The 24,599-nt window shown below is 41.8% G+C and overlaps 1 protein-coding gene across 1 annotated transcript in view; it reads left to right on the top strand.

Moving 5' to 3' along the window:
* AOPEP (aminopeptidase O (putative)) overlaps positions 1-24,599 on the top strand; it is a 384,109-nt gene that overhangs the window by 277,766 nt on the left and 81,744 nt on the right. Inside the window, exons 12-13 of the mRNA XM_083186692.1 lie at positions 8,683-8,745; positions 9,849-9,932. Of these exons, the coding sequence (XP_083042818.1) occupies positions 8,683-8,745; positions 9,849-9,932 (147 nt within the window). The remainder of the gene's footprint in view (positions 1-8,682; positions 8,746-9,848; positions 9,933-24,599) is intronic.

Raw genomic sequence — 24,599 nt, forward strand, 5'->3', positions numbered from 1 at the left:
ATGGCCATCATATTTACCACTTTAAGCAATACTCTAGCCCATGACCTGCATGATGCAATAATAATAATCTGATTAAAATCACTGGTACTTGTGTATTATCACGGCGCCCATCGCATCGCATACCACTAATTAAGGTATGCGATGGGACCGATTTGTGGCTTTTCCCGGGCACAGTGTACAATTTTAATATCACATCGCAAGCCATTATAATGGCATGCGATGCGATGTGATTTCAATGTTAAATGATCAGCCAGACCCGATTTTTAATTGTATCCCCACCCTGATGGGTAATAAGTATGTTAAATGCCCCCCCATTGTTAACGCCACCCCACTATCAACGCCAACCCGAAGCGTGGCGAGCGCAGCGGTACGCGTCCTCCGTATTTTTCATACCCCCACTATCCACGTCGGCGTGGAGTTGATTTTATATAGTGTGGCGAGCCACCGAGCCCGAAGCGCGGCGAGCGCAGCAAGCCACCGAGCCCGAAGCTCGGCGAGCGCAGCAAGCCCCGCGAGAGGACGCGCATAACTTCACAAGTATTACGTGTCCCCTCGCGGGGCTCGCCACGCTTCGGACTTCATCTCTGTGGCTCGCTGCGCACGCCACACTATATAAAATCAACTCCACGCCGATGTGGATAGTGGGGGTATGAAAAGGTCGGAGGACGAGCCCGAAGCGCGGCGAGCGCAGCAAGCCCAGCGAGGGGACGCGCATAACTTCACAAGTATTACGCGTCCCCTCGCGGGGCACGCTATGCTCGCCACGCTTCGGGCTCGGTGGCTCACTCTGCTCGCCACACTATATAAAATCAACTCCACGCCGACGTGGATAGGGGCGGCGTACCGCTGCCCCTCGCGGGAATCGGGGGGGCCGTGATATCGGGAATGGAATCGGGGGCGCCGTGATAATACACAAGGTGTAGTTTCACAGCGCCGCCGCGCGCACAGTCTCAGAAACTTGGCAGCTAGCTCTGTTTAACTGTGCGCGTGCCGCTCTAGCTCTGTTTGACTGTGCGCGTGCCGCTCTAGCTGTAAGCTACGTATTGTCAGCTACGTTATCAGCGTAGCACCGGGCAGCAGCAGGCGCTGGCGCTGACAGGTCACTGTGGTACTTGTAGTTCCACAGTGAAATAGGCAGCCCTGCGCACCGCTGACAATGGGGGTATGTAAAAGTGGACACCCAGGGCACACCGCTGACGTGCCGGAGCTTCTAAACTACACACCCTGGCACACCGCTATCAAAGGGGGTGTCCCCCATGTAGACGCTAAAATTTAGGCGCAAAACCGTCTGAATCCAGACTGCCTGCAAGCCGCTAAGAAGGGGGAGTCTGGATTTAGACGCTAAAGCGTCTGGATCCAGACTCCCTGCAAGCCGCTAAGAAGGGGGGGTGCCTGGATTTAGACGCTAAAGCATCTGAATCTAGGCTCCCTGCAAGCCGCTAAAAAGCGGATTTTCTGGATTTAGACGCTTAAGCGTCTGAATCTAGGCTCCCTGCAAGCCGCTAAGGTGGTGGGGCATCTAAATTTAGACGCTAAAGCATCTAAATTTAGTTGGGTCTAGGGGTACACTATTAAAACCTGTCCACAATGACACTAGTCGACGCAACAGCTGTCGACCTTGTAAATTCCACTATCCACGCCAACCCGAAGCGTGGTGAGTGGCGGCGGTACGCGTCCTACGACTTTTTCATACCCCCACTATCCACGTCGGCGTGGAGTTGATTTTATAAAGTGTGGCGAGCGCAGCGAGCCACCGAGCCCGAAGCGTGTCGAGCGCAGCGGATACCTTCACAGGTATACGCGTCCCCTCGCGGGCTTCACAGGTATCCGCGTCCCCTCGCGGGACACGCTGCGCTCGCCACGCTTCGGGCACGGTGGCTCGCTGCGCTCGCCACACTTTATAAAGTCAACTCCACGCCGACGTGGATAGTGGGGGTATGAAAAAGTCATTTGACGTGTAACAGTGCCCCACGTGGGGCTTGCTGCACTCGCCACGCTTCGGGTTGGCGTGGATAGTGGTGCTGTTTCAGGAACACATTCACACCTGCACACTCATACACCTGAGACAGTAATGACGATATTTTTGGTAGCTGTTAACTGGTTTTTAGTTAAAATTTAACTGTGAGAACTGAGGTAAAAATGATTCATGAACAGTAGCTAATCAAAGTTATGAACAGTCAAATTTAGGGAAAAGTCATGATTCATGAGAACAGGAAGGTGCTGCTGCGTCATCTGCTGCAAAGGAATCAGCTGCAGATGTGGATGCTGTCGGCTCGGCGCTGTCATCATCCTTCTCGAGCAGGGGGAGCAGGGTCAGAGCATGTAGGATGCGCTTGAATGGGTCCTGGGCGCCTAAACTCTGCCTCCACATGAACTCCTGGAGGTACGACTCCAGGTGATGGCGCGTGGTCCCCCTTTGGCGCTTATTGCGCCACTTACAGCTGCCCCACAAGCGCTCAATGTTTTGGGTGTGCACCCCAGTGTCAGGATCCACAAAGTTATATCTGTGGTTTACTTTCCCGTGCTGGTACCCGGCCTGCTCCAGCTGCTGCGTGTTATACGCCCTCCAGCAGTCTGTGAATACAGTGGTGCCCGGTTCCACATGGGCCTCAATGGCAGCCATCAGGGTGGTCGCATCCCGCCGCTCCACCGCAGTGATGAAGCACTGCCCAGTCTCCCTCGAGATGCCCCCGAACACCCACTGCCGGGGCAGGAGCCGTCGCACATTGCTCTTCCTCTTCACGTAGAGACTTTCATCCACCTCCACGATGGTACCTGGGCCTCCGATCCGCTGCTGAGGCTGCGCTAGCAGGTCCACCGTGTAGGCCTCCCTCATCAGGTTGTTGTATTGGACCGCTGTTTTCTGCGAGATATTGAGCTGGCGGTCGCAAAAATTTATGCTGGTCAGCTCTTCCACCCAGCAATAGATGAACCGGATCAGGGACACAAAGCTGAGGTAAGACCCCCTGAACCACTGCGCGGACCTCACGCTCACCTTCTTCCGGCAGCTGCGAATGTGGCAGCGCCACATGCGCTCCTTCACGCTCAGCCTCATGGGGTGGCCATTGGGGCAGGTCTGGGTCTGCGTCAGGAACTGGTGGACCTGCAGGAATGCCACCGCCTCCTCCTCTGTCTGCGGCAGACTAAACAGGGTAAGACGCTCCATCACCATAGTCAGGTTCGCCACTGCCATTATACACCTCCGTCTCTCACACAGTGCTACTACTGACTGACAACGCTAACTACGTAGCGCTCTGACTGACTACTTTACGCTGTCTGTGCGGTACTAAGCACAGATTGTGCGCGCGAAGTGCCGGGAGTGTGAACTCTCTAAAAGCATCTAAAATGTTAGCGTCTACATTGGGGACACCCCCTTTGATAGCGGTGTGCCGGGGTGTGTAGTTTAGAAGCCCCGTTTGTGTCCCGTTTATACGCTATATTTCATTACATTATAGCTAGAGTGGCACACGCAGCTATACGTTACATTACATTACATTATAGCTAGAGTGGCACGCAAGCTTTTGGCAAGTTTCTGAGACAGACTGTGCGCGTGGCGGTGCCGTGAAACTACACAAGTACCTACACAAGTACCAAATCACTTTATTTAGACTGTTAGTAGATTAAATCATGACACATATTAATCTGCATTGCAGGAATGAGTATGGGTCATTAGGTACACAGTGTCTAGATCAGGGCTGGTCAACACCGGCCCTCCAGATGTTAATGAACTACACATCCCAGGATGCTTTGCATTAGTTTTGCTATGTGGCCATGCTGAAACTAATGCAAGGCATGCTGGGATGTGTAGTTCATCAACATCTGGAGGGCCAGTGTTGCCCAGCCCTGGTCTAGATGGACAGTCAAAAAGTCGACTGCTATTGGTCGACAGTCAAAGAGTCGAGACGTGGAAAGGTCAACAGTCATTAGGTCAAAAGGTCGACACAACAAAAAAGTTTGACATGGAAACGGTCGACATAAATTTTCACGTTTTTGTTGTCTATGTCGACATAGGCTGACATGGACACCATATAAGTGTACCATGTCCCCTTACATGGCTTGCACTTCAGGTACTATTAAATGATCCCTCTATGCCCATTGGGATGGTAAAGTATGAACAAGTTGGTAAAAAAAAAATCATGAAAAACACACGTCAGCCTTATTCCACGTCAACCTTTTTAATGTGTGGACCTTTTGACTTTCAACCTAGTCACTGTCTAACTAATGACCGCATACCACAAAAATACTAGAGCTGGTGCACAGGGTATGGCACTACACAAGTATTATTTCGCCCATCCTGACATGTACATGTACGGAGACACTCTTATTTGAGGAAGGGGAATCCCTTCTTGCAATAATGCGCTCCATTAGTGGTTACTGTCTGGTAGTCAACAGACAATAACACCCATTACTACAGAACTCCGAGGTATATTGAGGGTTCTAATGCCCAGATCTACTACATACAGTATGGCACACAGCATTCTTCTAAAGGGGCTCTGTGGAACTCCTGCCTGCCTAATCAGGTTACCCTATGTACTGTCTTTCTGTTGTGTTTGCACTTTTTGTTTCAGTTACTTCTGCTGCCAGTGCTCTTACCAGATGCACCAGCTATTCAATTTATTACAGTCTGCTTAGCTTCTCCTAGAAGCTCTTTGATGTCTATACGTGCAAAATCCCTGTCTTGGTTTCTCAGTTTATTTGTGCTGATCAGATAAAAGAAACCTATCTGTATAATATTATTTTTTCTGGTTTATGTTTACTTAATATTTCCTCATAAAGAGCTCAGCATATTTGTATAGACTGCTGTGCTCAGGTAATTATCATAATGCTGTTGTGGTAAAGAAAAGAAAATGTATTATTGCCCTACATCCAGGGACATATGTCCCACATCTTCGAATGTGTTGTGTCAGAATATGGGTTGTAATTGATTTATATATACCTCCCAACTTTCCAGGCTGATGTAGCAGGATCTGCCTCATGGCCACGTCAAAAGGGGGTGGGACCTTGGCAGGGATAGGCAGGACCGCGGGTGGAGGGACAGGCTCCCCATGCCCATAGTGTGCCCTGCATACACCTCTCTGTGGTCAGCTCTCAGATCTGATCACATTTTTTCATTAAACCCCATTTCCTCTACCCCCTCTATGTAATGCAACTTTGCCTTATCTTGCTTCCCTAACCCACTTTGACCCACAGGGTTGGGATTGGAGTCTTAGTGGCCGTTAAACTAATCTGGACTCAATCAAGCCACCTCGCATTGTTTTTAACCAAATCGGTTCAACAATGTCCGAATGCATACCGGACAAACAAAAAGACAAATAACAGATGACAAATCTGTAAGAGAGCCCTGTCTTCACTGACATATCATGCATCTCCTGATATACTCTGTTCTGCTGGGGGACCCTGCTCCTTCCACTGTATAACTCTCACTCTGTGGCTTCCTGGTTTCATCTAGATCAGTCCAACAGTGTTCGAAAGCATCCCGCACAAACAAACAAATAACAGATGACAAATATGTAAGAGTTGCTGCTTTTCCCTTTTGTAGCTTATATATTCTGCAGAAACAGATGTGGTGGCCGGCATACAATAAATCCGGGTATTAATGACCATGGTGCCCTCCGTGAAAGCTGGGTACAAGGAGAAAGAAACAGATTTGGTGAAAGAAAATTGGTACGGATCGAGTATCCCTTATCCAAATATCTGTTATCCAAATTATTCTGAAAACCATAGTTTCCAGAATGTACTCTTTTTTTTTTTTGTTGCTATAAGCACCACTGGAGACATCTGTAACTGGCACTACTGGTGACATAAGAAAATGATTGCTTGGCATTCAAATTCAGTGGCTCCGATAGTACACAAACTGTGTTTCATGTTTTCAAACCTTGTTTCATGCACAAATAAGATATATTTGTGTGTATTTCATGTGTTTGATGTGTTTGTACAACATAAATACCTCAAGATACCCAATTGAAATCTAAAAATAAAATAAAAAATACGGAATAATCCATTATCCAAAATGTTTCTGGTCCTGAGCATTTTGAATAAGGGATACTCAACCTGCATATTGTGCGCAAAATATTGTTCAAAAAATAGTGTCCGACATTTCAATGCTGGACGCCTCTTTTTCAAGGTGTGACCTTATAGGTTACTCAGCCATCCAATGGTGACGCAAGTGATCCAGTACTAAGTCCTAGGATGCATAACTGGATCACAAATGCTCACCCCAACCACATCTGAATCAGGCCCAATATTAGTTCTATGGGGAAAATTTACTAACATCCTGAAATTCGACCGTCCACCTGTGACGAAACTAGTTGGGCGTGCCAGAGGTTCAAACACACCATTGCTGCTGATCCTCCAGCGTCTGACATCCGACATCAGTGTGGGGAGTGGATTTCCCGGCAAGGGCGCCGTTTCCAGTGGTGTCCATTCCTGTGAGGTTCTACAATCTACCACGCTGTTTCTGATGTGATACTGAATTGCTGGCAAGCTGATGATTTTAAACTATGATGTATGTGAGACTATATATATATATATATATATATATATAGCCAGTGGGACGGCGGCACTCCAAAAGAACAACACCAGAGACAGGCTTAGGTAAACCGACGTTTCAAGACCGTCAGGTCTTTTTATCAAGGTTGCACCTTGATAAAAAGACCTGACTGTCTTGAAACGTCGGTTTACCTAAGCCTGTCTCTGGTGTTGTTCTTTTGGAGTGCCGCCGTCCCACTGGCTATATTTGAAGTACCGCTCACCCGCTACTTCCATGGAAGGCACCCGGAATTGATTATATTACCTACCTGTTTTAAAGCTTCACCTTAGAGTGCCTCCTTAAAGAAATTATATATATATATATATATATATATATATATATATATATATATATAATGTCTTGTTCAATTTGCTTAACAGACTCCATGCAGCTAGGGTACTTAGGGTTGAAGATGGGATGTTGCCCATAGCAACCAATCAGGTGCTACTTTTTATTTAGCAGATATAATATGATTGGCTACTATGGGCAACATCCCATCTTCAATAAAACTCCCATCTTAAGAAAATGTACCCTTCATTATCTACACTCTCTGGTCATTTACTGTAATATGAACTGTGTACTGTGTTTGTACTCAGTAAAGCCACATCCATGACTGCCATCGGGGGGGGGGGGGGGTACTGCAGGAATCTTAGGATGACTTGCCTAAGGTCTTCATAGATGGAAGGTCGACACAAGCAGTAGGTCGATGATAACTAGGTTGACAGTGAAAGGGTCGACAATCAAAGGATCGACATGTTCTTGATGTGATATTTTTACATGCAATTTATCTCATGGGCTGTACTATGGTATTCAGTCATAAGATCTACAGTGTCTATCTAAGTCAACAATCAAAAGGTTGACATGGTCAAAAGGTGGACATGAGTTTTTCAGGATCCTTTTGTATAAAATCGACTTATTTATACTTTACCATCCATGGGGGCACTTGGCGATTTCCCTGCAATTTGGGTTATTTTCCTGTGATTACAGCAATCAATCACAAGAAAAGAACCCAAATTGCAGGTGACTGACAGAGGGTCCCACGCAATGTGTGGTGGTGGAACTTCCGAGCGGTGAGCCTAGGTGCAAAAATATAATTTCTCTACCCCAACGCAAGAAGTTATTGCTTGGCTCGGATTGCATGCGATAAGGTCCCAGGCGGCTCAAGGGAGCACTGCACACGCCCAAAGCATGCGAGCGAAGCGGTACACTTATACAGTGTCCATGTCAATCTATGTCGACACAAGAATAAAAATCATGAAAACCTCATGTCGACCTTTGTCATGTCAAACTTTTGGCTGGCGGCCTTTTGACTGTAGAAGAAGACAATGTAGATCTAATAGACCATTACCCTGTACTACAGGGGCTGGCAAATATGGCTATATGAATCGCATGCGATATATCACATGTCCTAACAACAGCCACGATGCGCACCTGATGCATGCAATTCCAATTAAACCTACCTGCAGCCGGTCCGACCTGCGATCCGATGCGCACGGGACCGTGCTTCGGATGGGATGTCAAACACATGCGATGTTACCACTTATCATTCGATTTCTCCGCCCATATATTATTCTATTTATTCTTATGAATGGGTATTATTACATGCATCTCATATTGACAACATATTCTCATAGTCTTACTATTGCTGCGCTATGAATACAATAAGTAATCCTGTAGTGAGAAGAGGGGGAGAAAAGAAAGAACCCCCCCCCCCCCCAGCAAACTATGAATGTGTGAGCGCAATCATGCGAGCTATAAGTATTTAAGGCTGACTCTGAACAAATATTGCCGGGAAAGCCTATACCTCCAGCCCACTGTACTGTAGTAGTGGGCAGGCTCCTCCCCAGCAGACACAGCACAAGCTGGAGGTGTTTCATTTCCTAACAAGACACGTTTGTACACTCACTATTCTCTTCCCTGCAGACAGGCAGCCGGGGAGTCTTGCTGCATCTCCCTTACCCAGCCCTGCCTGGGATGCACACTGAGCCCCCAGCACCATGGCGGCTAGCAGGGCAGACCTGACAGCTAAGGCTGTGTACAAGATCACAACTAGACACATCCTTCATTATGTTTGTGCTGCAGATTGCCTGTCTTCATGATGAAAAGGTTGAATCCATAAGAAAGTCTTATTTTGCTTATTTCTCCTTCTATAGCCCTTGCTGGAGGAGAGCCAGACTTGGGAAGGAAATCAACTAACTCAGCGAGTGAAGGAAGAGGTAAGAAGAACAGCGAGTGAATGCCCATTAACCTCTCTGCGTGGCTCCTTTGTCCTGTTACCTGTTGCTGTACAAAGTGCTGCAACAATACAGGGCAATCTGCGGAACTTCTGGTGCTTATAATGAGGCTGCAGCCCACTTGTAGAGTCTGCTGCACAGGTCCCTCCAGCAGTGATGCTTACAGGATGACAAATGGCATTTACACTGAATTGTACTTTGTATTCATCACATTTGTAAAGTGATGAAAGTCGATGAAGTGAGAACTTTAATGTTTGCAATCACCGCTAAGGTTTAGTATGTATTAAATAAGTATAATATGACTCAAGATGGTCAGCCTTGCCCATTGTGTGTGTGTGTGTGTGTGTGTGTGTAACAAGTGCAGAAAGGAGATGTAAGTGTAGATATAGTACCAGGAGGAGGGGAGAGACATCCTTTGTCTTCTGAAAGAATGCAGGTAATTTCCTCTCTGCTTCTAGTCCTGCTCCAGCCCTTAACACTAGGAAATACAGTATATAATGTTTTCCAGAATCTCATGTAGTTATAGAACCTGTATTCTAATCAAATTGCATTAACCCTTCAAGAACCCAAGACTTATTCAGTAATTCAATGTAACATGTGTTGGCTGTTTTTATGCTCCTGGTTTGATACTGGTACAAGAACAAACATCTATGCTGGCACATGTATCTTCCCCTGAGATATTAAAAAGGATGTTACCTTACAGCACAGATGTACAAGGATAGGACTGAAAGGCCCCTATAGTTCATTGTAATGCTTATTTGTATTCTGACTTCATATGTGCTTGTGGAATGATTTCACAACCCTATTGCACTTGTAGAATGCTAACTTTCCTGAGATGATTTCACCCCCCATTCAGACTAGCTTTCTTCACAGATAAGACTTTATTCTCTCACTTATCAAGTATATGAAGTATGCATATTTTGGGAATGTAATTTCAGACCGAAGAGGATAAGCTTTTTTTTTTTTCCACCCAGTGAAGCAATGGAAAAATGTGTGTGTAGCGTCTGTTTATAGTATCTTACGCACATGTGCCATCTGCACACAAGTAGTGTCTCCCTAAGCTAACTGTGGAATTTCCAATCCAGGTTTTAAAGTGGACTCGATTTAACCAGAGGAGCAGGAGATCCGCCAGGCGAAAAAGACAACGCAGTGAAGAGTTTGATGAAAAGGTAAGATTTTATCATTTCTTATAATAATAATAATAATAATAATAGTATAGGCGTAATAGATTTTATATTTTATGTAACTTATACATCCATTTTTGTTAGTACTATATTTTTTTAATGCTCCTATTTGGTGGTATTTGATATGTGATACTGTAAAAACAATGCATTTAGCTAGCCTTATTGTGAACGTTATTTTTGAAAATACACATTTTTGTATTTGGTAGAGACAAGTCTTTGTTGAGGTCTTGCACTGTGGTGATTTGACACTCATACCTGTGTATAATGAGTTTTTAAACACCCCAAAAATTGCATGGGGCATAGGCGTGCATTATACATTAGAAGGTGATTTGTTTCTTGCAAAGGGCCCTGAAATGTCTGTCAAAGAAAGTTCTATTAAAGCCCCCCAGTATTCTGATAAGGAATTGTTATGGTGTCCCGTTCGCTCATGTGATTCTTAAGGCTTTGTGTGTGCATTTCGAGCATGTGCCAGTTTGTATTCACAATTCCTGCTACTTTCTGAAGTTTTAGTTCGCTTTGTGATTTAGTGGTTATTGCATAACGTATATGACAGACCAGGATAATATTTCACTTCATGAGCTCTTTGACAAGTATAAAGATGATTTATTTTAGGCATCTCCACTCTGATATAATGGAGCCAACTTAGAAATTGCATTGAGGTTATGAACTATATTGCGCTGTTTAAATCAAACCTTGTTGTTCAACATTTCTGCACAACACATATATAAAATACACACCTTCTTTTACCATTATTATTTGATTGCATATACTATAGAGCAAGTTAAGAAATGCTTTGTGATTTATTATTAAACGTATTTCTTTAAAGGAAATGTTATTCTTGCAAGTACGACCAACGGTCACATTTTGAATAATTTAAACACGTTCTCTCAGTTTATAGGCCATCTGCAAACAAGATCAAATACGCAATTTACAAATAATTTGCTAAAATATTAATTTAATTGTACATGTATCTGGGTATTCACAAAAACACATAATCTGTTGTAGCCTAAAAAAGCGCAAAGCAGCAGGGAATTGTACAGCTTCATGCTTTTCCTGAGGGATTTGAATATCCCCCTATCCCTACTTTGTTGGGCCCCCAAACTCTAGATCATAGTATATATATTCCTACTGGGATTGTTTATATTTGAGATCCTAAACACTGATAATATGATGTGTTTAAAGATCTGCCTCTTTTCTTTTTTTTTGCCTTGATGCTTACCTGGAAGTTTTGTGTTCTACCTTCTAGAATCATAGGTGTAGAAGCATAGATAAAACTGTTTGTTAGAATTGTTCTAAAATGGCATCAGCAGTGAAGGTGTTAACTCCCTCTCCAGCCATCCAGTGCCATCTGTAGTTGGTCAGTATTCTGAGGAATCAGAAACAACAGGGAGGCTGGTGTGCTGCCCCGAGCAGTACAACAGACCACTACAGATTAAAGCACTATAATGAAGTGCTTTTGGTCCAAAGCAGACTCAAAGATGTGCAATTAAAAGTTTAAAACATCCATTTCTTACTCCCTGTCTAAGTCATTTCCTCTGCTAAAATAATTAGATATGTGTTGGCTTAGTTGTTATCACTCTCTTACATCCCTCCTTTAAGAGAATTCCAGTAACAAGTTGAATCCACTTCAATTCAGAGTGCTTCCAGGCATATGGTCAGGGAAGGGTTAAGCAGTGCGCGGATTGCAGGATAAGTTTTCAGAAGGATATTTCTCACTCTCTCTGTTTTTGCCTTATTTGGGGAATTTATGGCTTCTTGGGGGCATCTGTGTGCTTCTACTTCACGATCTATTTGTTTTGGTAAGCAACATACACACTTGTTGATTGTACTCTCTGTTTTAAATAGCTAAGAACAAAATGGCTGCTCCTTGGGGCGTAGATTATTTTGCTTTGCTTTATGTGACAGATTGTTTCCTTGACAAGAAAAAAAGTTTCAATTGTTCGGTCCCTTTGACTCACATTTTTTTTACAATTTTGAGGATATCATTTTCTATTTGAGAATCCAATAAGCTTTTCTAAATTCATCTTAACTGTTTTATATTTACTTAAACTATTTACTTAAACTATTTTTTAGTTGTGGTGTTAAAATTCTACACATAAGCTGCACTAAAGTCATAACAAACATTCTGCCATTTTTTACTTTAATAACTTTATTATCTTCAATATATAGCCTGGTCATATCATGCTGTGGGTTTACCCTAAAACTCTAATAGGACTGGGCGGGTATATTGGCGACATAGAATGGCACTTGGCCACATATTGGCTATAAGCTGACCTTCACAATGCAGTTAGTACCGCAGGTGTTTGTTGTCCTATTTATCAAACCTGCTTACTGTATTAGTTGAATAATTGTTCAGTTTATATGTTTGTGTTGGTGTATTATATTATTCTTAATATTAGTATAACAACAGTTTAACTTACCAGTCACTGGTAAGAAGTGTAGAAAGAATTGTAGGAATATCTGTTTATAAGGCATCCTGTATGTCTGCATCCTGTATGTCTGCATAGTGTGTATTGGAAAGAAAATGCACCAAGCCTGCATACAATGATCTGGACAATGTTGTCTTTGTTTAACCAGTTGGTAAAGTTTTAATGGCTTACTGTATGTAGGGTGTTATTTTAGGTATGCGTTCTCAGACTTCATGGCAATCATGTAATGGAGATATTTGGCTGAAGATATAAAGAACTTGTCTCATTATTTTTAAGGGAGTTTAGGAGGTATTAAGAAGATTTAAAGTCATATTTGTGAGGACTCCAAGCCTTTTCCACTACAGAGACAAGAGTGACTAGTGCAACAAACAGCTTGTCTGTATCTTAAGAAGAAAATGTGCCACTTTTATCTGAGTACTATATTTGGTTTTAGGTTTTCAATCATGTTTTTATAGTGATTTTTTTTTTTTTTTAAACTGATTATTGACGGAAGCTACTGAATATTATTCCATGCAAGTATGGACCATTATACGACGATTGGTTCATTGAACACTGATGTAGTTTAGCTTTTACATGTGTAGAATATCAGTTTAGTGGTTTCAAATCTTCATTAAAAACATAAAAGCTTTTTACTGCTCTTTGATGTGAGGAGAATTTGGAGAATAACCAGAATGAAGGTTTTTATGCACAAATAAACATAATGAATGGATGTATGGGCGGCAATAAGCACCTACTACAAACCCGGATAGACACTGTGTAATGTATAGTTTTCTCTCAGGTCATTAGAAGATTTCAAAGGAAGGGGAGTATAGTGCTAACTTCTACATCATGGTGTCTAAATCGAGTCATGCTAAATGAGGTGCACATTTTGAAGCAGATCAAAAGGAACAAGAGAGCTTCTCTACAATTCAATCTTTACGGTGTTTGCATACATTTTCTGTTATTATATATATATATATATATATATATTTATTGTGTTGGTATATATATATATATATATATATATATATATATATATTGTGTTGGTATATATATATATATATATGTATTGTGTTGGTGTATATATATATATATATATTGTGTTGGTATATATAGTTATGGAGTTTCTATGTACCTCTTTAAAGTTTACCGTTCTGATAAAAATGATGGCTTTTTAGTGATAAAGGAAGGTATACCAACAGTAATGCATGGGTGTTGAGGGTATTAAACTGCTGTCAGCTTTCTTCCATTTAGCTATTCTTATGGTCAAGTGACTCTGTCAGATGCAGTTCTGTGTGAGTTCCAAGATACAAGTCTGTTAGGCAGCAAAACAGGGATCCAAGTTTTATGCTTATCATGATATCTGAAGTGGTATTAATTCAATGTACTGAATTCTGCATATTTATGATGGATATAATTTAAGCCCAGATACTTCATGTATCCTTTATAAAGATAGACTGTGAATGTGTAACCTATACTGTTAGCTGTCATGAGGAGCATTGCCTCTAGGCTTTGTCTAACGTCCGCGCTCCTCCTTTGCCCGCCTGATCTTTACTTGTTCTCTATTTATGTGAAAGTGTAGTACATAGAATTGGAGCAAGACTGTCCGGCAAGCAGGACTATGTGGCACCTTGCAAATAAATGATGATGGCACATTTTTGCTGGCATTGTCTTTTCACATTGTAGTGACATTAGAAGGATTATGCAGCTCTTAAGGGAATCCCAAAAATGTGGTTGTGTATGTAGAATGCATCAATGAATGTATTTAGAACATTATAGTTGTATTTAAGTAACTGACATGACAGTATTTTCTAGCAGAACTTACATTCCCTAAGCATAAGTATACATTCTTTTTGTCAGGTTATTTTAGATAGGGATTTAACTATGGCTTTGTAGTCACAGACACATTCTCCACTCGGATGTATTGTTGGGCACTGTATGCTATATGGCTGCTTTATTTAGGATCTAGTAGTACACCATTGTACCATTCTACTATCAATGTAAAGGGATTCAGGCTGGAGAAAGCTTAATGATATCTAAATGATTGCAAGAGGTTGAGGTGGTGTATCCTTTTAAATTGTCATTATAGGATCAATATTTTGCTTTTTTTAGTTGTGAAATGTTTCAAATGGAAAGACTATGCGGAGAGAAAGTGCTCTGAATGGTTTTGAAGAGCAAATACACAACCTAATCAATCCCTTTCTCATTTGATGGGTTGCATTATTTATTTATGCAATGGGGGCATTCAGGACATTTAGATTACAGTTTAGAAGCTGCATTTGAAACATTTGCCTAAGTGATTCAAGTACACAATAAGGTTACTACAGTCTACATGGAATCAACACTCTTGGCCACTGCTCGGAACAGCCACACAGCCTTTATATAAAGGCCCTTTTCATGACTGATATATTGGGATATACCCATGCCTTTATTTCATGGACTGTGTCTTCTCGTTATGCATGAATATTCCCTTATTTATTTGATCAACTTCATAAGTTAATTTTATTTTCTAGATTGCCATTACCATTTATTAATCAAGAGAATAGATTGATATGTTGATGTGTGTAAAGTGTATCCTGTATATAACTGACATTCTCTCATTCTACTCATACTTGAGAAGAGAGAAAGAGAGATATTGTTGAAACAATTAATCTTATCTTTGTCTTCCCACCATATACTATGGCTACCTGAAGAATTCCGTAGTGGTTCTTTATGCAGGGCAGTAGATAAAAACCACAGTGTGGGACCTGGAGAAAACTGAATTTTCTCTTTTCATTTGGAGTGGCTGTGCTTATTATATTCTTGGTTCTGTTAAACTTCATTGGCAATGCAAGACATGCTATCCTGTAGTAAAATAATAATATTAAAGTGTCTACATACATTTGTGTGTGCCATTTTTATTTTGAAATGATCATGAGAACACCACAGACATGGCTGACTACAGACCATAAAAGTACTTTTGAGGGAGATGGATTACAATGTAATATTATGTACTAGCATCCTGACCTTTTCTTACAGATTCCTGTGGCTGTACTTCAGAGAGCTGAAGCTTTAGATAGAAATGACACCCCAGACCACTCTTGGCACTTACTGTATGAACAGTTTGATTTTAATTTAGCCAATTTTCTTTTTTACCAAAATGGTTTTCGGTGTGTGTACAGGTTGACATATTTCTTCGTTCAGGTCATAGAGACCGCTTGTCCTGTTTACCTAACGTCCCAATTTTTGTATCCGAGGTTTGAATATGCTGTATGCTTCCTGCTTTTATTTCTTAAGCCCCATACACACAGGGCAATTGTCGCCAGATTTGCTGGGGATATGGTCGCTTTGCAACCATATCCCTGTGCGTGCGGGGCGACTGTCGCCGGGAGCGCGCTCCCATGACCAGCCCATGCTCCTGCGACCAGCGGCTTCCCTGGCAGAGTGTCCCATTTTCATCAGTGACCATTGCTGGTTGCTGATGAAAACGGGACACTGAGAAATGTCTGTGCACGGAGCTTTATAAACTTCACTTGCACCTATTAGTTTTCCTTAGGCTATTGTCACAGGGAATCACTACGGTGGGCCATGGCTAACATGTTGCACCTTTTCTGTCACAGGAGTGATTGAAGGTGCTGCTTGCAACGTTGTATGAGCTGTGTTGCGCTCGGGAAATAGGAGGAGCTTTCCCTGCTCAACCCTGTAGTGTTTGAACAATCATGAAAGCTGCTCCCCTTTTCTAGCTGAAAAAGGAGACCGTGGCAGTACTTATGTGTGACATCATCCTTTCTCCTCTAAAGAAAACTAAAAACAATTTCAGCTTATGGAATAAGCATTAATAATAATTATAAATATCAAATTAAGTTAGATTCCTTAGCATTCATTAAAAAGTTAAATACTGTTGTTTTTTTATTTCATGTTTTGTTAGAACGCCCTGCCTCATAGGTTGAGTCATCTGTCACATTGTAAATAACTGTTGCTACCATCAGTTAAGCGGTTTACACTGACATTCTATCAGCAGATCTCAATGGTTCTGTTATGTAGATACATGCATTCCGCCACTATTGACCATATTTATGACCCCTCAATGAATATGTTATTATTCTATAGAACTATAATTCATCCTTTGACACTTTTTCTCTCTCTAATAATATTCCCAGCATATCCACGTCCGATACCGAGACAATTAAACACAATTATGTGTCATGAGACACTGTTTGCGAATCGCTGGGTTCATTAATACATTACATTTCATTAAAGTCTGTCACTTTTATTTTAGATACTTAAATTCATTATTTACTTTATTGACATCAGCGAAGAGTCAAATCGGCTAGGCCATTTATAAAGAGAATAACACTAGATATTCATGAATACGGTATGTTTGACATTTTCTGCATTTGTGTTGGATTTAACATGTTCTTCCGTTAAATTGGTGCATATGAGCAATTTACATTTTTTAATTTGTTGTTTCCTGCAGTGCACTGAAATTTCCTTCACTCCTGAAATAACATAATTTAAAATCACCGTAGTGTTGAGGAGCCCAGCAAACTAGCACACATTTACAGTCATCCACTGGTCTTTTGTAGTGTGTTAGTGATGTTGGGATTGAAAGTACATTTGTTGCTGTCTGTATACATCTGAAATGTTTGACAAAACTTTTATTGTGTACTTTGGGGCTTTTTTTGTGCCAAGGTCTGGGACATGTCACTGTTCTTTATGTCTTACTAAGGAAAAGTAGGGCACTAGTAAATAATAGACTCAAGTTACAGGTGGGAAGGTTCGGGCACTTAAATTGTAAATAGAGACACCTGATTTAGTAGCTATTACAAATAGAAAGCACAAACCAGATCTGTGTGTAGCTGTTTGTTCTGTGCATGCATAGGTTTCTTTTTATATATAAACATGATATACTGTAAAAGACAACAAAAGCTACAAATGACCCCAATGTTATATATCCACTAAAGGCCACTATAAGGCTACTGGAATTATTTTCCTATAGTTGTGTTGGTTTCCGCTTGTTGTCGTGCAGCTATGTTATCCATCTCTAATGACATGTTATTGGTGTTTATGGGGTATCCAGATGATAGATCGACATAGACAAAATGTCTACACAAGCAAATGGTCCACATGGCAAGGGTTGACACATACAAATGTCAACATGAGTTTTTCTCATTTCTGTTTTTTGAACTGTTCCATCCACACGAACAATGACTGGGAACGGTACAGTGGGCAGAGTGCCACGGCAGTGGAACAAGGCACACCGCCCGATTTGCTCGCCAAGGAAAGAGACGCAGTACACTAATTTGGGGTCCATGTGAAATCTACAAATTGATTGTGATTTTGACCATTTGGTGTTGACCTATTGCATACATCCCAACTGTCCCGCTAAACGTGGGAACGTCCCGGTTTTTGGAGACGTTCCTGCATCCCTCCTGCGGCCGGCAGTGTCCCGCTGCAGGGGGGGGGGGCAGTTGGGAGTATGCGCACAGCGTTTATTCGGCGTTACAGTGGCCGAAAACGGGGGCACTGCCTAATTTGCATACACCAGACCCTAATTTGCATACACCACGCCCTCGAGTGTCCCTATTCTTCAATTGAAAAAGTTGGGAGGTATGCTATTGTACTATAATTGTTTATGGAGGATTTTCGTTTTTCTGTTTATGGAGGATTTTGTGAGAGTAAATATGTACTAACTCTAAAAATCATGTTCCCTGTTAGTCTATTATACATTTACATAACATTTCCATTGTGTCTGTTCATCTAAATGTATAATTCCATTTGTTTTATGTTAAATATCTCAAATGTGGTATGATCTAGTTCACGATTATTCAATTATTCCCAAAACTGAAATGATGCTCACTTTAGTAAATACAAACATCTTTATATAACATCAATACATACCCTAAATAATAATTTGGTTTATGCTAAAGGATTTTCTTCCCTTACTACTACAAATATGGGGCCTTATTTTGGTTCACTCTTTCTGACAAAATCCTTCTTAGATGGACAAAACCATGTGCACTGCAGGGGAGCATATGCAAAATGTGCAGAGAGAGTTAGATTTGGGTGGGGTTTTACTTTAAAGTGAGATCTATATTGAAGTGTAAAAATAAAGCAGCCAGTATTTTCCTGCACAGAAACAAAATTACTCACCCAAATCTAATTCCCTCTGCACATGTTACATCTGCCCCCCTGCAGTGCACATGGTTTTGTCCATCTAAGAAGTATTTTGTCAGAAAGAGTGAACCAAAATAAGGCCCCCGGTTACAGCGCATAGTTCCTGCTACAGGAGAAGGATAGGGAAGTGTGACATGCAGAATCCCTCTATAATGTTTTTGATCTGCAGTCTCTTGCATGGCTCTTGCACTCTTTCTGTTTTTTTGGTACTTATGTAGTATCTGGGCTGCCGATTTTTTGATTGTATGCCTTAAGTTAAGGCATACAATCAGATGCGATGCGATGCGATATCGCATCGCATCGCATCCGATATCGGATGCGATGACCCGATTTTTCCATAGGAATCAATGTTAAAATGATTCCTATGGAAAAATGGGTCCTTTTCATACCCCTACTATCCAAGTGGGCATGGAGTTGGATATAAACCTGTGGCGAGCGTAGCGAGCCACCGAGCCCGAAGCGTGGCGAGCGAAGCGAGCCCCGCGAGGGGACGGTATTCGTCCCCTCGCGGGGCTCGCTTCGCTCGCCACGCTTCGGGCTCGGTGGCTCGCTACGCTCGCCACAGGTTTATATCCAACTCCATGCCCACTTGGATAGTAGGGGTATGAAAAGGACCCATTTTTCCCATTGAATTCCATGTTAAAATGGACTCAGTCCATTTTAACATTGATTCCTATGGAAAAATCGGGTCATCGCATCGCATCGCATCGAATCGCATGGTCGCATGCGATGCGATGCGATCTCCCGATCCGACCCGATTTAGAAATCGGCAGCCCAGATACTACATAAGTACCGTTTTTTTTTTTTTTTGTTTTTTTTATGTCAACTGCAGACAGACCTTAGCAGGTATATAAGTATATGTACCTATTATTGAAATGAGACATTCTTCTTCCTGTTTAGTATAAGAGTTTTTTAATTGTTTCCCTTGGGCTACTTCAATGAATGCACTTTAGGCCTGGTTAATCTCACAGACCCTCCTAAAGTTAAGTGGCTTCATACATACCCGTGTGGTCTTGCTTTTAAAAGTCAGAATGAGTCCATTAAAATGCCATTCGGCTTATTTAGAGTGACAAAACTGCCCAGATTTCAGTCATGTCTTTTCAGTAGTCATCTACTGATATTCTTGTTAAGTAGCAATTATTATCAATCTATGGTGACTGATCTAGTACAGTATTTATAGTCGTCATTATTATTGTTTTTATGTTTGTATTGTTGAACTAGAGAGAAACAATATTAAAGCGTGAGTAAAGTTGTTTCCATATTATATCAATACAAGCAATATTAGATATAGATATTCTCAACTGTGTCCTCTGATTATCTCCTTAATAAATGTCAGCTTCTTCACTCTATCCTGTATTTTTCATAAACACCCCTAATAGTTTTATATAGTAAAAAAGATAATGAAGTAAAGCCACCCTGCGCTCCCCTTGGTGCTGCCCTGATGTTTCTTTGGTGTTTCCCAAACACCTAGGGAATTTGGTTGTGGGTAGAAGTAAGAAACACTGAGGGCGCAAAAAGGTAGTGGCACACTGAAGCCAGGAAGTGGTATAGTAGAAATTTATTCGTTAAAAAAGGTAGGTAAAACGTCATGTGACAATAGGTAAAAACAATGTAAACTTGATACAAAAAATAGGTTGCAAAGTCCTCCCTTACCCAGTTCTGGAGGTGGAGCCAGGGATGGTAAAACAAGGTGTTCACAACCGGTGAAATGGACACCCTGTAGGCTCCACAAGCATGTACTGGATAGGGTCCTGGACAAGTTCCTGCTGGTAGCAATCCTGTGGGCCAACGCGTTTCGAGTCCTCTGACTCTTTTTCAAGGCCTTGAAAAAGAGTCAGAGGACTCGAAACGCGTTGGCCCACAGGATTGCTACCAGCAGGAACTTGTCCAGGACCCTATCCAGTACATGCTTGTGGAGCCTACAGGGTGTCCATTTCACCGGTTGTGAACACCTTGTTTTACCATCCCTGGCTCCACCTCCAGAACTGGGTAAGGGAGGACTTTGCAACCTATTTTTTGTATCAAGTTTACATTGTTTTTACCTATTGTCACATGACGTTTTACCTACCTTTTTTAACGAATAAATTTCTACTATACCACTTCCTGGCTTCAGTGTGCCACTACCTTTTTGCGCCCTCAGTGTTTCTTACTTCTACCCACAACCAGTTTTATATAGTAGTACTGTAGGCACAATCATTTGTAAAAACCTATATCTTTTTAGCTATTAATGCAGACTGAGCATGGGCTTCAATATCATACTTGTTGTATTTTGCTAAATTAATTTAGATTATACCCCAGGCTCCCTCCCTTTTATTTACTCTATACAAGGATTTGCTTATGTTTAGTTTTATTAAATAAAGACAAAAATGTATCCATACCTGTTGTGAATATTTGTAACTCAGGGGCAGATTTATTAAGCTTGGAGAAGAGATAAACTGGAGATAAGGCAAAAGGAGATAAAGCACCAGCCAATGAACTGTGTTTGAAAATGACAGTTGGGAGTTGATTGGCTGGTGCTTTATCTCATTTTGCCTTATCTCCAGTTCATCTCCAGTTTATCTCTTCTCCAAGCTTAATAAATCTGCCCCTCATTTACTTAAATGGCTGATATTTTTCTCAACGGTGGTTATTCTGGTTGATTCTCAAGGCTGTGACCACCAAACCCCACCTGGCGAATGTCCCCCCCCCCCTCGGAGCACGGGTTCGCCCGCACAGGATGGGAATTTATGTTTAGCATAAACATCCATTCGCATGCTGTGGGTAACTTCCCACATCTTTCGATGGTCGATGACCGTCGAAAGATGTGGAAGGTACACGCATATAATAGTGTCTTTCAAGTCCCTTCCATATGCGTGCATGCTGGGATGGATATGGGCGGGTAGCTGTCACCTGGTAATGTCAGCTGCCTGCCCCCCGCACCCGCGTACCGGCCTCATTACTATTAGAACACCCAGCATTCTCATGGGAACGCCCATGAAGCGCAGGGCGTTCCCATATGGTAATGGGCTGCCTGGCGCCCTTCTCCGCCCCCTGCTCGCCATGTAGGCATCTGCACATGCGTATAAACGTACCTGCGCATGCGCAGACGCACAACATCGGTCAGGACCGAAGGAATATGAATAAGGCCCTATGTGTAAATATTTTGACTCTGTAGTGTAGGTATGGATCATAATAGTGAAAGACATTTGTATCATTTTTTTTCCCATTCTTTGTTAGTAACTGTGCGATATGAAAAAACCCTGCTCCAACGGTAACTACAGTATGAGTAAAAAGTTCTATAACCCTATAGATCAGTGATGGCTAACCTTGACACTCCAGCTGTTGTTGAACTACACATCCCAGCATGGCCTGCATCAGTTTTAGCATGGCCAAATAGTAAAACTGATGCAGGGCATGCTGGGATGTGTAGTTCAACAACAGCTGGAGTGTCAAGGTTAGCCATCACTGCTATAGAGTGTAAGCTTGTGAGCAGGGCCTTCCTACGTCCATGACTGTCTGTAACTACCAAGTTTTTTCTATCACTAATTCCAATTGGACAAATGCAACATAATTTTCTACTCTATATATTCATCTGTTAATAAATAAATGGTATAGGGTCACTAGGTCGACTCCGTTGAGGTTGACATTTGGGACAAAAAAAAATTAAAAACTCATGTTGACCTTTTAACTGTCGGCCTTCCCAATGTCAACCCAATGCTTGTGTCTACCGTCCAACCCTGTCAACTTTAGCCACGTCAACCTAATGCTTGTGTCTACCTTCCAACCCTGTCAACCTTAGCCATGTTGACCTATTTCAGGTGTCGATCTTAGCCCTGTCGACCCTTAGTGGTCTACCCAATGTATATTGACCTTAATTGAGACGACCCTATGACCCACACCCATAGTGCCTGATTCTGGTCGGCTTTCTAAGCAGCATAAATTTGTAACGGTGCCCACCGGGCAAGCAAATGCCAGACACATTGCCCCGTGAAATCATTCCATGTCGCCAACCATCAAATAATTTCCCCCCTGTTCGCATACATACAGTAGGTCAGTCATGACTGACCTATATTTGCTGCCTCCAGGTCTGAGAACGTGGCGGGCCCACTACAGGCAGATGTCCACACAGCTGTCCTGCACGTGCACATAGGAGAATGTACACCTGCGCAGAGCGCAAACATTGGTCCCCGGTGCAAATATCAGTCCCCTGTGTCGACCATTTACATTTGCTTGCGTTGACCTTTTGTAGACACAAGCAAAAAAGGACCATTTGTGAAAAAAAGATTCTTATGTTCAGGTCATTTACAGTAAAGCGAGCCTTGAATATTCACACTTCTGTCCAAGACTTGTAGTTTATTTATATTGGGTGGGGGTGGGGGGGGGGTTAGTGTATGAAGAGAGCACATGCTGTAAAATATAAGGATATCATGTGAGAAAATAAAATGTCAGGCTGCACCCAGGCCATGGACTGTTCTATGAGCTCTGTTTTTGCATTCTAACAATTGTAATAACCCCATCACCAATACTATGATAGGGGATTATTATTTGCGGCCAAATTGTAACAGTTTTGTGTATTATATGACATTTTCCTGCATGTTGTTTATCCTAGCTTAAGGCAGACATTAACATTAATGGGGCCGATGATATTGCTGAATTAATTCTAAGCTGCAGATCACTGAAACATGTCTGTAATATATTGGCAATAGTTGGATTGGGGAATTTTTTTAATCTGAAAAAAAAAAAAAAAAATCACAGAATCTGTAAAACAATAAAGTGTGATTGCTTAGGCTGCTAACTGACTAAATGTTTCAGTGATCTTTTCACAAAGTGAAGGATCAGTTAAACTTCCCCTAGATAGTGCTTTCACGTGTACAGTTGCTGCCAAATCCCAGAATGAAACCTATGCAGAAAGAACAAGGCATTGGCGCTTCCTATAGGCTGTGTCTTCAGGACCATGTGATGTGCGGGTAGTGTGGCAGCACCTTCAGGTTCGTTCCATCAAAGCAACAAGGAAAGAAAGCAGAAAAGGTGGGGAGGACCTCTGCCATCGTCAGGGTCTATGCGCAAATGTGAGACTGTTAGTTTAGGTCACTGTGGGTCTGTGTGATAAGATGTAGACTTTCAAAATATGAAGCTGTATATTATTAAAAAGAATGAACCACCACTTATAATTACTATAGATATTAAATGTTTCTTCTAAACTTCACAAATTAATATTTCATTGCAGCTACTATGTGGGAACCAATAGTTTTACATTTCTGCTTCAATAGCCCATCCATGCCTAAATGACACTCAAAGTCACACCGTATAGAAACAAACCTTATGTTTGTAACCAATAAAATTGGTTTTGTCCATGTCTCAGGTAATTTTGAAAAACTGCTTATATTTGGCAAGTTCCCCATACCAATTATACATTATGAATATGCATATACCGTAGTGGGCCACTTAAGATCCCAGCTAATACACATATTAATATGTACACTGGGAAACGTTCAAGCTTTAAATGCACCGTATCCAAAAGGGACTTCACAATATAGTATCTTCCCTTTTCTCACTTTAAAAGAAAAAAATGTTCGAATGCTAAATATATTCATAATTTCCCAAGGATTTCTTTATTTATATAGGATATATTATGCTTTTGAATAGTTGAATTCTGTATTTGGTATTTTTGCTTTTTTTCATTCTCTAAAATAAGGGTTGATGAAACTCAAAGAGATGATAAATTGAACTTGGAATGAGGACTGCAAGCTATTCAACAGTCCTCATCGCTAGTTGGGAGATGCCAGATGCTGTTTACGCTGCACTAAAGGCAGAAACCAGCATTGTGGCGATAGTTTAGTCAGGTTTCTTCTTGCATCTCAGAAAGCGTGGTAGCAGAAATCCTCCATTCATGCTTAAAAGCACCAGTCCTCCTTCCCGGCGCTGTTAACATTGCTTTGAATTAAATCGGTCCCAAAGTCCATTTTACTGACACTACCATACAGTCAGCACAAATGAGCAAACCATCTTTTACTTTGTCCACTGCAAAAGTTTTTAGGGATCGACTTGATTACTTTTTTCTGGAGACAGGTATTTTATTTGCTTAATAAGTAGAGAGCTTACAAGTGTG

This window comes from Crinia signifera, chromosome 1 (assembly GCF_055691185.1).
Source record: "Crinia signifera chromosome 1, ASM5569118v1, whole genome shotgun sequence".
In the NCBI taxonomy this organism is placed as follows: domain Eukaryota; kingdom Metazoa; phylum Chordata; class Amphibia; order Anura; family Myobatrachidae; genus Crinia; species Crinia signifera.